The sequence below is a fragment of the Phaseolus vulgaris genome, chromosome 11, assembly GCF_051622355.1.
Source record: "Phaseolus vulgaris cultivar YP4 chromosome 11, ASM5162235v1, whole genome shotgun sequence".
Lineage (NCBI taxonomy): Eukaryota > Viridiplantae > Streptophyta > Magnoliopsida > Fabales > Fabaceae > Phaseolus > Phaseolus vulgaris.
The window spans coordinates 5,869,903-5,885,395 of record NC_143508.1 but is presented as its reverse complement, the minus strand read 5'-3'; the positions used below and the strand labels follow the sequence as shown (position 1 = coordinate 5,885,395).

Genomic DNA, 15,493 nt, shown 5'->3' with positions numbered 1-15,493 from the left:
ATAAAAAAAAACTCAAAATGTTTGTGCCAAAAAAGAAATGATGGCTGAAAATGTTTGTTACAAAAAATAGAAAACTGATTTTTTTTCTGTTTTATATATTAGAAAAATATATTATTATTTTTGTGAAATAACATTTTAAATAATTTAAACAAAAATACCTATTGTTAAAGTAGACAGTCAATTGGATCGAGTTTGTGCTTTTTTTTTATTAGATTTAACTTAATCTGACTTAGTTTTAGTTGGATTGAATTGGAATGGAGTGATAGGTTTTTTAAAAAAAACTCTACTATATAATTTCAAAAACAACTTTTTTTTATATTTTTAGAATTATTTTTAAAATAATATACTCTTTTTTTAATAATTGAACACTTAAATATTTAAAAATACACGTTTAATTAATAAAATATTATTACTATTTAATTAATTAATAATTTTCATTAAATTATATTGAATTTTGATTTATTTTATAAATCCCTTCACCACCTATTAGATCGGATTATTTTAGGTTGAGTCTGGTTTAATTTTATCATAATTATAAGTTTTAATTAAATTTGCTACGGTTGGATTGTTACTCAGCTATAAAAAAAACATTATATATATATATATATATATATATATATATTATTTTGAAATGATAGTTATTAAGGTTATTATTAAAGAAATATTTTGTATATAATATCAAATAAAACAAGTAAACAATTTGATATTTTTTAATTCATTAGGATTATATTACTCACTTAAATGTAATAAAAACATGTCATTCCTTAATGAAATTACTATCTATTTTATGGAATAAATGTTTACATTTTTTAATACTTGTATACAATTAAAAATAAGTCTATCAAAGATTAATTTAAATTTCTATCATGTTTTTGACACACACTAATCTATAATACATGTCTTGTTTATAATACGTACAAATTCATCCCCATTTAAAGAAAAGTTTTGTCAAATGTCACTTTTTCTAGTATTTTTTCAGGATACACTACCTTAACTATTTAATTATAGAAAGTTATCTATCTCATCACTTTTCAATTTAAATTCTGCATTTTTTATAATGTGAGAATTAGATTTTCCAAAACTGGTTACAATAAGTGAATAATGACTTACTGCAATTATAACAATTTTGATATTTTTGAGGTCATGTGTTACATAAAAAAAAAACAAGAACATTAAATTCAAACAGAAAGGCAAAATCAATCTTTTGATATGTTCTTAAAATAATTAACCCTGCCACACCTTCTGGTAATTAACTCTTTCCATACATATATACCTTTTTTAAATTTAAATTGTATTGATACAAATTTAATTAATAACATGTTTAGTAGAACAATAATTTTTTTAGAAAACCTTTTAGACAGATTTTTATATTAACTTTGCATCACAAACTTCTCGATTATAAATATTAGAGATGGGTAAATTCTTCATCTATGTTTTAAAACATTAATAAAATGATTTTCTAATATGTAGATGAACACTATGCTTTGTATAGACCTTTTAAATTATAATAGGAACTTGTTTGGTGATATTAAAAATCATAAACTAACAAACAAACTCTTAAGAATAATGAATTCATAATAAGAGAATAGAGAAAAATTAGTGAAAGTATTTTAAAAAAAAAATAAAAAACATTTATTAAAGAAAGTAAAGATTTAAGTATTACAGTAAAGAAGTGAAGGCAAATTGCTAAATAAGGGAAACCAACATTCATAACAAAAGATAAAAAAAAAAATAGTAAAAATAACCTAAACTTCTTTATCACATAAAGAGAAAATCAATAAGAATCATGAACCCTTTAAAAAGTATATAAACTAAATAACTAAATCATATGAGAGTATATGTCACAATCACAATAAGTCTTTCCTTCAATGTGCATGTTATCTTGATGTGGTTGGTGTCTAACAAAAAGAGTTTTTATCAAATGGGAATGGAATGATGTTGCAACATGAGAAGATGTTTATTCACATCTAATATTTTTTAAATTATCAAATATGTATTATATGGTTCAGATGGATAAGGTCACATTCAATATATGATAACATAATATAAATTTGGTAACAACCCAGATAACATAAATTTAACACGATTAATTAGTATTTGATGTTATGTTAATATAAAATTTAATAGCAATATTCATATTAAGTTCATTAATCTAATTATCTAATATCACTTTGTTTTGGGGAAAGACTTTTTTTTTTTTTAGTTATGACGAGTACGATAATTTTTTTTACTTTTCATCCTTTAATATATATAAATAAATCTTTTAAATTTCAATATTTTTTATTTTTAATAATTTTGTTTTATAAATGATTTGAGTTTGGAAAACTTTTATAATAGAGAAAACAAATTTGTCATATTGTAGAAATCGGTTCTCTCTTTTGCTAAAGTCATTTATTAAAAAATTATTATTCCGTAAATATAATCAAGAAAATATAACGTCTCTTTAGTATTAATATTTCGAATATATTATTGTCATTTCAAAGTAATTACTGTTCATTACTAAAAATACATTTCAATTATCCTAATCTCAATTATAAGTAAATAGTCATACTAAAGAAAAAAAAAATCTCAATTATATTGATAATTTAAAAAATATTTAGAAGGAGTGTGAAATTAAATTTCATCCGATTTGAAATTAAGATTATTAGTTTATTTATGTGAGACCGAATTTTATCTCAAATTTCACTAAGAAATCATACAAACCAATAATTAATCATATATAAGGAAATAGATAAATCACTTCCAAATAAGTCAATCAAATACTTTTATTATAAGAATGAATAGTGAATGTCATAATAGAACAAATTGTCCACCTCCACGATAATAGAATACAAACTCTTAATACTATTTTTCTGCATTATATTTAAATTATATTAATATTGGTTTAAGCAATTTAAATTTTAATACAATTATTTTTATAAAAAATTATTATAACTTCAAATTAAAATTAATTAATATGACTTTTTTTTTCTTATAATAAACCAATGTTATTCTTTAGAGTCTCAATATATTTACATAGTCAAACCTTAGGTCCTGTTGACAATATCTAGCATGACAACAATAATATTATAAATAACTTAATTTAATATTTTAATATTATATATAATTGTTAAATAGATGTAAGTAAAAATATAGTGTAGAAAATAGTTTTTTTCTTTCTAAATAAGGACACGCTAACACTCATAACAGTGCTCTATATTATTTTACACCTAAATAAAATATTTTATTATAATATAATATTTTAATATTTTATTTATAGAAAAAAAACAGGACATATGTTTAATTTTGAATAATGGTGGCGGCCAAACTTTTTTTTATTTTGGGAGCTGACTGTAAAAAACTTCTTTATAAGTGTTGGAAGATATTTAAAGTGAAAAAGTTTCCCTGATTGAGACAAAAATAAAATAAAAATGGTTACAATTAAAGTTTAAGTTTTCGTTTAACATTCTTCATTTTATCTTTTCTATTAAAGTTTCTTGTTTACTTTTAAGATTTTAAATATAAAATATTACCAACTTATTTTTTTATTATAAATTAAATCTACTTTAATCAATTTTTTAAAATAATTAACATATTATTTTATATTATTTTTTAATTTTAACAATAAAAAAGTATATTAAAATTATTATATATTATAACTTGACATATTACATCTCAACTAATAACAATCATTTATCATAGAAAAAAATATTATTAAAAAGGAAAAAAAATATATAAAAAAATGACCAAAATCCATAACAAAAACATATGAGACTCAAATCAGATTATTAGTTTACATGAGACCGAATTTTATTTATTATATATATATTATTTTATATATTAATGTATATTATAATATAGAAAACGTAATATATATTATTTTTTTATAATATAAGAAAGGTGAAATAAGATTTTCAGATTTCAATGAAATCTTATTTGGCAAATGCGATTTTATTTTTTAAATATATTAAAATATATTATAATATTAAAAAAAGCAGATGAGATGTTTATTTTTTTATTTTTTTAATATAATAATAAATGATGATTGGTGTTTGAAGTGTCTGAGATATCAAATTGAAAACTTTTATAAAAAAATGTTCTTTTTAAATATATTTAATATATATATCTATTATTATTTTTTAAAATTCGTGTTATTTTTATTTATTTCATATTCCATATTGACAATTTATCCATCTTGAGAGAAAAAAAATCATTTTGGGAAAATAAAAAAATTGAACAAGTTTTGGTGAAAAACCTCCAGCGACACAAATCAACAAATAGGTATCTCAAGTCGACACCAAAAAAATTGACCTATCAAAGATATTGAGGACCAGACAAAATCCTCAGTGCTGTTCTGTTTTGATGCAGAATTTTTTTTTATTACATGTGATGAAATGGATGACATCTGTTGGTGATCCAATTTGCTAAAATAATGTTGTTGAAGAGTAATTTCACTTTTTCAATAATTTCTATAAATAATATTAACTGCATCATTGATTTACAATATCATATCATTCTATAAATGGTATGAAGTTGTTCTTTAGCCTAGTTAGCTTCATGAAATATTGAAATCAATAAAAGGTGGTAAATAGCTAATCTGACACGTGTTTAAACTTTCTAGTCAAGTTTCACTATTTTATTATGAAGATATTTACTGTGAGAAAAATTAATTATAACCCAACTTTTTAAATGAATTGAATTTGTGCTTTAGGTAAAGTTGACACGCACATTAAAAAAAAAAAGAGTTCCTAAACACATCATTATTCAGTAGGTCCAAATTTGGTGACACTACAAAATTTCACCAATTACGAAACACTGCATTGGATTAAACAATTCAAACTTATCGGAAAGTACACTCCAAATTTCCAAGTAACTTAATCCAACCCTTTCAAATGACATCTTTTAATATAAATAAAACCAGTAATTCAAATCAGTTCAAATTCATATTTCAACTAAATTTATCAGTTCAAAACTAACTGAAAAATAAATCATGAATTAATCATGTTGCTGACACGCCCCGTGCTTCTATCCAAAGAACAAAACTCTACCCACCTTTCCTTATCGTCGAATCATACGTGTATCACCTACTTGTTTTCAGCAAACAATAACCAAAACACAGAAAATAACAATCAAAACGTGGTAAAGGTAAAACCAGTTCGATTTGTCAGAAGTAAAAGAAAAAAGGACCGAAATCACGTGTTATACCAGGTACCTTTTGTTTTCTCCCATTAAAAAGAATCAAAATCTCGAGATATGGGCCAATTACGTGGATCGGTCTCTTTCTTTTCACATTGTACAATCATCACACTCTTACCACTATCATCAAACCAGTAGCGTCTACCACAGCAAGAGCAAGGAGAAGTTTAAAGATGCACAAACAAAGCTCAAGCTCTAGTCTTTAACCACACAACATAAATGTTACAACTTTTTAAGATAATGATTAACAAAACACTGCAACTACATTGAAGAAATTACAAGCATATTTTTTTTCTTATTTCATTTTGCCAACTTTCGTTACGAAGGAGACAAGGGTCGAGTCACCAAACAATGACCCAAACCTTAACAAAAGACTTTGGTCACTTTCAGTGGCAAAAGATGACCTTAAGTTCATGCGGGGAGGAACACTGGTGCATGAGAGAGGGGTTGTCGTGCGCGTAGGTGAACGTGTTGGGGCACGCGTGCTTGAAGAAGGTGGAGTACACGGACTCACGGCACGTGTGGGGGCTGTTGAAGTGGTTCCTACAGCAGAGCTCGTCGGTGTGAAAAGCCTCGCACCCGCTCTTGCACGCCACGACGGGTCCGTGAACGGCGGGGACACGGTGCTGCAGCACGGAGGGACACGTGGCCAGCAACTCGGCGCGGCAACCAACCACCGGGCACACGCCTTTGCCCTCGTGCGGGGTCACGGTCATGGGGACGTTAAAACCGTCCACGAGGCTCACGCTGTAGGAGACGTAGTCGCCGTTGCCGTGGTGGGCCTCCACCTGCGCCAAGGAGGCGGGGGCGGCGCCACCAGCACCGTTGCACTGGAGACGGCCGCCGCAGTCTCCGCTGGCGCAGGAAAAGGCGGTGCCGGAGTAGGTGCAGCCGGTACGGGCCCAGACCCGGCCCGACCAGTGGACGTCGGGGACGGGGATGGATTGGTGGGTGAGGGTGTGGAGGGTGAAGCCACCGCCGGCGAGGACTGGGTGGCCGGCGTTGGGTTGAATGGCTGGCCAGACGGTGTAGTTGCAGTTGTTAACAAGGGTTAAGATAAGTGCAGCTGTGGGTGAGGTAAGGGTGGTGACAGCGAGGATGAAGAATGTGCATAGAAACAATGAAGAAGCCATGATTTAATTAGTAACTATGAAAATGGAAGCATGTAGAAGAAGTTATTTATAGAGTGTTTAGATGAAGGGAGTTGGTGGGTGTGTTACAGAGGGTTATATTTTTAGTCTGTGGGACGGAATTGCCCTTTCCCTCTGCATTTGAGTGCCTTTGAAGTTTCGAATTTTGAATTTGGAACGATGGAGAATAGGGGCAAAATTGATATACCAGGAAAGTGGGGAGGGTTTGGTTTTTGGGTGAATATTTTTGTGAAATTTTCCTCCGTACTAGTGAAAGTGGAAAATTTTATTTACCTCCCTCCCTCTCCTACAAATTAAAGAAAAAAACTCCCAAAATTTAATTCAATTTTTAACAATTTTTTACTGGAAAACATTTTTCTTTTTCTTATTTTTAAATATAAAAATATTATATGATATTATCTTAACGAATTCGACATTAAAATATTAATATCATAAAAATAAAAAATTAATTTCCTAATTAGAACCTGGTAGAATTTCCTAAATTCTAAAATAAATAATATCTCATATGATAATTTTATGACCATATTAATATTACCTGTCAGAAAATCTTAAAATATTTTAATTCACACAACCAAATTTTATTCCATCCTACGTCCTTTTGTAAATTTGTTCCTCTTACAAACATTTTAAATTTATTATTCTCCATTTTAATTAATTTTTTCAAATTAATTTTCAAAAATGGTTGGAAAGCAGGGATAAGATTGATCAGAGTGGGAATTCAAACTGGTGTTGAAACTAAAACCGAGGGCCTCCAACTTTCCAGCAACACTCCCATAGTCTTCAGTCAAAACTGAATGAATAAAAAAAAACCTTGATTAAAATGCAAATCTTTTTATAACTGTGTAAAAAAGTTAAGTTTAACATATAAATTTTATATTATGTATTTTTATTTATTTTTTCTTTGTCGGTAATAAAAAATAAATAAATGTAAATCACTTCAGGGTGGTCAAACTCTTATACAAACATAAAATACCTAAGACATTTCATCTCAACACTCACACTGTCGGACGCCTAGAATTACAAAACACTTTCGACTCAACCCAAAAAATATGAGTTAAAAGATAAATCAAAAAATCATCGTCATACAAACCAAAAGTTTGAGACACCACTCGTTAAAGAAGAACAAATCTCCCTTTAACTTAATCCAAAACTAATTATTTATTTTAATATGTCAGTTTCTCATCTTTTAAGCTTGCGGTATATACATAGCTTCTCATTGGTCTAATTATTTTATAACCTCTACAATTAATTATCATAAATTTTTATATTTTATTATTGAATTGGGAAGAATTACAAGAATGTATGATAATATAGCTACGTTTAAATAGTATTTTTGGTCTTTTTGGTTTTGGTTTTTTTTTTTTTGGTTTTGGTTTTTTTTCTTAGTTTAGGCTTTGTTGTTTTTTGTTTACCAAAGCCCATTATAGTTTTTTTCCTTCCCTTTTGTAATATAAAAAAATATGGCATCAGCACATGCGAAGGGTTAATAAAATCAGATTTTGATTTTCCACTATTCTAATTGGTCTTTGTGCACCGCTTCTCTTCTTCTCCATCTTGCCACTTTTGATCAAGAATGATGCAGAACTTCAAGATGGTATCAGAGCGGGTATAACCCGCTCTGTTCCGCTGCCTCAATTTTTCTTTCTCCTCCTACGAATCTCTCCTCGTTTTCTTTTCCCCTTTCTTGGCTTCGTCTTCCTCATGGCTGCGACACAAGAAGCCAAGAATGATCCAAACAATGCATTCTACCTTCATCCAGGAGAAAGTCCAACGATGGTTTTAGTCACACCGCATCTTGATGGATCTAACTACCATTCTTGGAGTAGAGCAATGAAACGTGCCCTACTTTCAAAGAACAAGTTCAAATTTGTCAATGGGGAGATACCAGAACCTTCAAGTAGTGACAGTCAATACGAAGCGTGGGAGAGGTGCAACGTTATGGTGATCTCATGGATCACGCGAAGTCTAACAACACAGATAGCTCAAAGCACTTTGTATATTGATAGTGCAAAAGAACTGTGGGAAGACCTTAGAGAAAGATTTGCGAAAAGTAACCATTTTCGTGTTTCAGACCTATTACAAGAGATTAATTCCATCAAGCAAGGTGAAAGGAGTATCACAGATTATTACACTGACTCCAAAACTCTGTGGGAGGAGTTGGATTCTTTACGCCCTTTGTCAGCCTGTGTGTGCAAGACGAAGTGTGGTTGCGGGATGATGAAAACCATAGCAAATTATAAGGATTCTGAGCGGGTGATGTGCTTCTTGAAAGGATTGGGAGAAACATACAACACCGTTAAAACCCAAATCTTGCTAACAGAACCTCTACCAAGTATTAATTGTGTCTTTTCTTTAGTTTTACAACAAGAACGACATTTGAATGAGAGCATGGGAATAGACACGAAGGTCTTGATTAATAGCGCTAATCAACAAAGAACAAACAACAAAACCAACAACAGTAATCATGGGTGGCGCAACTATGGAAGAGGAAGAGGAAAAAACTATGGAAAACAATGTTCCTTCTGCAACAAGACGAACCACACCGCAGATGAGTGTTATTCCAAACATGGTTTCCCACCATGGATAAAACAAAGAAGTGTTGCGAACGCTTTTGAGAAGGATGAAGAAAATGAAGCTGAAAAAGGAAAATCTACCCATGAAGAAACTCTTAACGAACAGATTGTCAAAAGCTTTGGAACAGAACAGCTGCAACAACTTGTGGATATGATTCAAAATTCCAGGAATAAAGAGAAAGCGATAACAACACCATATGAGAATATTCAAAAACGAGCAACAACTCAGGTAAGGAAGGTATAAGTAATTGGATTCTTGATACAGGAGCCACTGATCATGTGTCATGCTCCAATTCTTTCTTTATAAGCTATTACAAAATAAAACCTGTGAGAGTTAAGTTACCCAATAATCATATTGTTACTGCTATGTATGCTGGTACCGTGACTTTGTCAAAGAACATAACTCTACATAATGTCTTGTACATTCCAGAATTTACATTGAATATAATTTCTGTTCAGCGGCTAACAACATCCTTGAGATGCCAACTTGTTTTTTATCATAATATTTGTCAGATACAGGAGAAGCATTCTTTGAAGATGATTGGTCAAGCTGAAATACACAATGGACTCTACCATTTGCAAACAGAAAAAGGAGATGGGTTGATTTGTAGTATGTACAATAATAATGTTTTCAAATCTGATAATAAACTTGACATTTGGCATTGTAGAATGGGTCATCCCTCAAACAGAGTGTTGGATAAATTGGCTAAGAAATATTCTGATGTGCATTTTGATAATATGAATGTTTGTGTTCCTTGTCATTTAGCTAAACAACATAAACTGCCTTTTCCCCTTAGTAAAACTTTTAGTAAGCATGCTTTTGAACTAGTTCATATGGATATTTGGGGCCCTTTCGGTGTTACTTCTGTTCACGGACACAAATATTTTTTAACGATAGTAGATATACATGGGTTTACTTAATGAAAACCAAAAGTGAAGCTAGGGAATTCTTGCAGAATTTTATCATGTATGTTAGGAATCAATTCAATAAAGGCATAAAGGTTATTAGAACTGATAATGGGAAGGAGTTTTGCTGGAAGAATTTTTATGATTTACATGGTATTTTACATCAAACATCTTGTAATGAAACACCACAACAAAACTCCACTGTTGAAAGGAAGCATCAACATATTCTAAATATCACACATTGTCTTATGTTTCAATCTAACTTGCCTAAGGTTTTTTGGTCATATGCTGTTTTACATTCTGTGCATTTGATAAATTGTTTGCCATCTCCTGTTATACAAAACAAATGTCCTTATGAGCTAATGTATGAATGTATGCCTGACATCTCTGACATGAGAATTTTTGGGTGTTTATGTTTTGCTTCTACTCTTGAACAAAACAGACACAAGCTTGATCCTAGAGCACGAAAGTGCATTTTCCTTGGCTTCAAACAAGGTACTAAGGGGTATGTTGTTTTAGATATTAACTCTAGAGAGATTTTTGTATCAAGAAATGTAGTTTTCGATGAAACTTTCTTTTATAACATAAGTGATAGAGATGAGCAGGAAACTGTCCAAGAAAACAGTGACTTCACAGGACAAATATATGATGATCTTCCTCTGCAAAATAAAGCTGAAAGATGTACTCAACATGAAGAATTGAGACGTTCAACTAGGATCAGGAAAACACCAGCATTCTTGGAGGATTATCATCACCAGATCATGATGGCACCATGTAGCAAGAAAGTAGAAGAAAACACAAAGGTGCGTTATCCACTTAACTCTGTTTTATCCTACAAAAATCTTTCAGAAAACCAACTAAACTACTCTTTGTCCATATCCTCACAAACCAAGCCACAAAGTTATGAAGAAGCAAAACAGTTTCCTGAATGGGTAGAAGCCATGAAGGCAGAAATAGAAGCTCTTGAAGTCAACAAAACTTAGGAAATAATGGATCTTCCTCCTAACAAAGTACCCATCGGCTGTAAGTGGGTTTATAAGATTAAACGCAAAGCTGATGGAGAAATTGAGAGGTACAAGGCAAGACTTGTCGCCAAAGGGTATACACAACGTGAAGGCATAGATTACATGGAAACTTATTCACCTGTGGCCAGGCTCACTACTGTTCGAACTATCATTGTTGTAGCTGCTGCCATGGATTGGCACCTTGAACAGTTGGATGTGAATAATGCATTCTTGCATGGTGATTTGCAAGAGGAGGTCTATATGGAGTTGCCCCCTGGTGTAACCAGCAAAAGAACCCAACCAATCTGTCGCCTAACCAAATCCTTATATGGGTTAAAGCAAGCAAGTAAGCAATGGTATGACAAACTCACTACTTTTCTTCTTAGTATTAATTTTGCTTGTTCAAAGGCAGATAATTCTCTTTTTATTAAAGCTGCTGGAACATCCTTTATCGCTCTTCTCATATATGTTGATGATATATTAGTTGCTGGTAACAACATGAAAGATATAGAAGATGTTAAAAATTCCCTAAATACGGCTTTTAAAATAAAAGATCTTAGTCATTCAAAGTTTTTCTTAGGACTAGAAATTGCTAGAACCAAGAATGGCATCCATATCTGTCAGAGGAAATATGCACTCGAAATTTTAGCTGATGCAGGTATGTTGAATGCAAAGCCAGCAGTCACACCCATTACTAAGAAGAATGAAAAGCTTTTTGATCAAAATTCAACCGTGCATGACATTGGTACATACCGAAGGATCATTGGAAGGCTACTATATTTAGTTCATACAAGACCAGATATCAGTTTTTCTGTACAATTCCTAAGTCAGTTTGTTCAAGCACCTTCAAAATTGCATCACCAAGCTATTCAGAGGATACTCATATATATAAAGGCTTCACCAGCGCAAGGTATTTACTATCCCAAAAATAATAATATTCAAATTAAAGCTTTTTCTGATTCTGACTGGGCCTCATTCATTACAACACGTCGATCCACTACTGGATTCCTTATTTACCTTGGAGAATCATTGTTGTCATGGAGAACCAAGAAGCAAAGTACAGTGTCAAGATCTTCTTCTGAAGCTGAATATAGAGCTCTTGCAACTACTTGTTGTGAAGTACAATGGCTCAGCTATCTTCTTGAAGATCTTCATGTGATAACCAGCAACAATGCTAGCCTTTTCTGTGATAGCCAATCTGCACGTCACATTGCACATAACGATAGCTTTCATGAAAGAACTAAACACATAGACATTGATTGTCATGTGGTGAGGGAGAAGCTACAACAAGGTCTCTTCCAGTTACTTCCAATCAGTTCTGAAAATCAACCTGCAGACCTTCTCACAAAAGCACTTGACAAAGAAAGGTTTCATAAGCTACTCTCCAAGCTTGGTGTCTGCAACATTCATCCACCAGCTTGAGGGGAGGTTTTAGTGTTTTTGGTCTTTTTGGTTTTGGTTTTTTTTCTTAGTTTGGGCTTTGTTGTTTTTTGTTTACCAAAGCCCATTATAGTTTTTTTCCTTCCCTTTTGTAATATAAAAAAATATGGCATCAGCAGATGCGAAGGGTTAATGAAATCAGATTTTGGTTTTCCACTATTCTAATTGGTCTCTGTGCACCACTTCTCTTCTTCTCCATCTTGCCACTTTTGATCAAGAATGATGCAGAACTTCAAGATTTAAAGAAATAAGTATATTTTTTTTATATATATTGAAGTGATTGATGTACGAAAACTCGAAATATAAAAAGAAATGTAATAAAAAATTAAACGGTAATTCTATTTTAAATAGTGATAATAATAAAATAAGTGATTGTGAAAAAATAATAAATTTCCTTTAGTTTCAAAAAGTGATTAATTTCTAAAAAAAGAAAAAATATTGTGTGAGAAAACTATTGTTTTTATATAGTTGTGGATCATTAAAAAAAATACGTGTATTGTTCAATACAAATTAAAAGTATTTGATGGTATTTGTTAGAAATGTGAAATTTAAATTTGATTAATAGTTATATCGAAGTTTCACCCACTAGTTTGAGGAAAGTTAGCTTATGTCCACTTCGTAATAAGTGTATTTTACTTTTAAATATTTTTGATGTTGTTTAAGTGTGATTTTGTATTAAATTAACAAAAGATTTCAACATAAAAATTCTAAATAGTTATTATTTTTAGTTAAGAAAAATCAACTTGATATAATTAATATAATTCTATATTTTGTATTTAGACTTTATCAAAGTTAAACGAGTATAAAAATTTGTTGTAAATGTAATAACTGGATATAATGAATTAATTTGAGATCATATATATATTATAATTGTTTGTATAATGTATCTGGTGAAGTATGAAAATAAGAGTATTATGAATTACATGAATTTTATTAAATATTAATATTTTATACTTTTGTATGCTTGAATATAAAAAAATAACGTGGAAAAAAAAGATTGGTCACAGGTGTATATATAAAATTGATAGATGGATATATGCATGATAAAATTGGCACATGGCAAAAATAACGTTATGTGCAAATTCAACAAATTGATATGAATGACATTATCTTAAACAGCTTGTTCAATAAATATTTTGTGAAAGTTATAATTATAAGATGTCCCGAAAATAATTTAAATTAATTATGATAGTATTTATTCACATAAATGGAATCTCTATATAAATACTTATTAACAATATATTAATAAATAATTATTTTAAAAGATTGCTATTTACATTACTTACTTATAAGTCCAATTGCGTATTATTAGTTATCTAGGTATGTTTCACATGTGTTAGACTTTTTTATTTTATAAAAATTCAACAAACTAACATTATTATTAAATTTCACATTTCTATTAGGCTGACACTTCAAGTAACAACAATCATTTGTCACCACATGAAAAAAATATTATTAAAAGACAAAAGGGAAAGGAAATACAAAAAAATGTAGAAAGACTAAACTAAAACCCATATATTAACAAAAAAGGTACATAGTAATAGATACCTATTAATAAATAACTTTAAAAAAAAAATATAGATGAAAGCCTATTACAGGTGTTTCACCTATTACAAAACATCCAAGAAACAGTAATTCTAGTAGTAGATGCAACACAAACTAAGGTAGAATTCACATTCAAACCGTAAACTAGTAAGACATATCTTTTGAGTTTGTTCAATAACATATATAACTTCATAAAACTCAGCAATCAAAACAATCATAACATTAAGAAATCACCAATAAATTTTTGCATATTCCCCCGAAAAATACCACCACAAGTAGTAAGCTTATGAGAACTTCTAAAAGCACCATCAATGTTTATTTTAACTCAACATAGAGAAAGAAATTATCATCTAACACGATTTGACAAATTTAAACTGAACTATAAACTAAATAAGATTGTTTGGTATTAAAAATTTAAATATTCAATTAAATATTTATATAAAAAAAATGGGTACTAGGATTTAAGTTATAAATTTAATTACAAAATGTATTAAAAAGTTAACCTTTATTTTTTTTTATTATTATAAGTGTTAAGTAGTGTCCTAAGAAAATAATAAATAATAAATTAAAATAATCTCTACTTAAAGTACCTAAGAACATATTACAAGATCATAACAAGTATATTTTTATCAATTTAAATATTTTTTTCTATCTAATAATTCGTTCTTATTTCTCTTTTATTAAAATCCATTTAAAAAATGGAGTATTAACTTTTAAATTTTATTTATTTATTTCCAAATAGGGCTAAATTTGTGGGGATAAAGAAAGGAAGCATGTCATATAAAAGTTTGGTTAGTTGGTAACCACAAAAACGTTTCTCGAGATTGCAATAACAAACTACCTCTGTTTACTACATTACTATATATAGTTCATATTTTATATTTTTAGTCTTTGTTGATAATATAAAAAGTATTAGGTAAGATAATTAAGTAATAAAAATATTTAAATTGTAATATAAGTATACATTATTTAAAAATTATATTATCAATAAAAATTACACGATACCTAAATAACAAAGGAGTACAGAATAATAAAATGGTATTTTCATAAACCCTTTTTAAATTTAGCATTATACTATACTTGTTAAAGGATTATGTATTGGATGAAATGCTAAAGTATTTTTCTAGAAAACATCTATCACTGAATAATATAATGTTAATAGTATACTATGTTTTAAATTTTTATACATTTGAATCTACTTTGAAACAAATTAAGTATGGTTCTGTTTTAATCAATTACTCCTTTAGATCCTGCCATAAACCCCAGCATTTGTTTTTCATTTCTAACAACATGTGTGTATATTGTAAAATATCAAAAGTAATTTTTGAATATATTTTTATTCTTAAAAAACCTATATTGTATTATTCTAGTTGATTAAGATATTTTCATGTGTGTGATGGAACGTAAGAGAAAGTGATATTCTTACTAGAAAAGTGAAAAAATCATTATTTACTACTAAGGGTACACGTCCATATTGTGTATATTCATATTTTTTTTATTCTTATTATTATCATATATTACATAATATATATAAATAAATTTATGATATATATTTATAATATTTTTTTAATTTATATTATCGTAGTATATTTATATATATATATATATATATATTAAATAGTAAATACACATAAATCTATGATAAAAAAAATATAAATAGACATACATACAAATTATAGTTATTTTTTTATTTAATTTT

The 15,493-nt window shown here is 29.2% G+C and overlaps 1 protein-coding gene across 1 annotated transcript; it reads right to left on the bottom strand.

The window, feature by feature from the left end:
• Positions 1-5,349: 5,349 nt before the first annotated feature.
• Positions 5,350-6,336, bottom strand: LOC137826782 (Pathogenesis-related thaumatin superfamily protein). Its single transcript, XM_068632923.2, has one exon. The coding sequence runs from the start codon at positions 6,306-6,308 to the stop codon at positions 5,562-5,564; it is 747 nt and encodes a 248-aa protein (XP_068489024.2). The 5' UTR covers positions 6,309-6,336; the 3' UTR covers positions 5,350-5,561.
• Between the last annotated feature and the right edge of the window lie 9,157 nt (positions 6,337-15,493).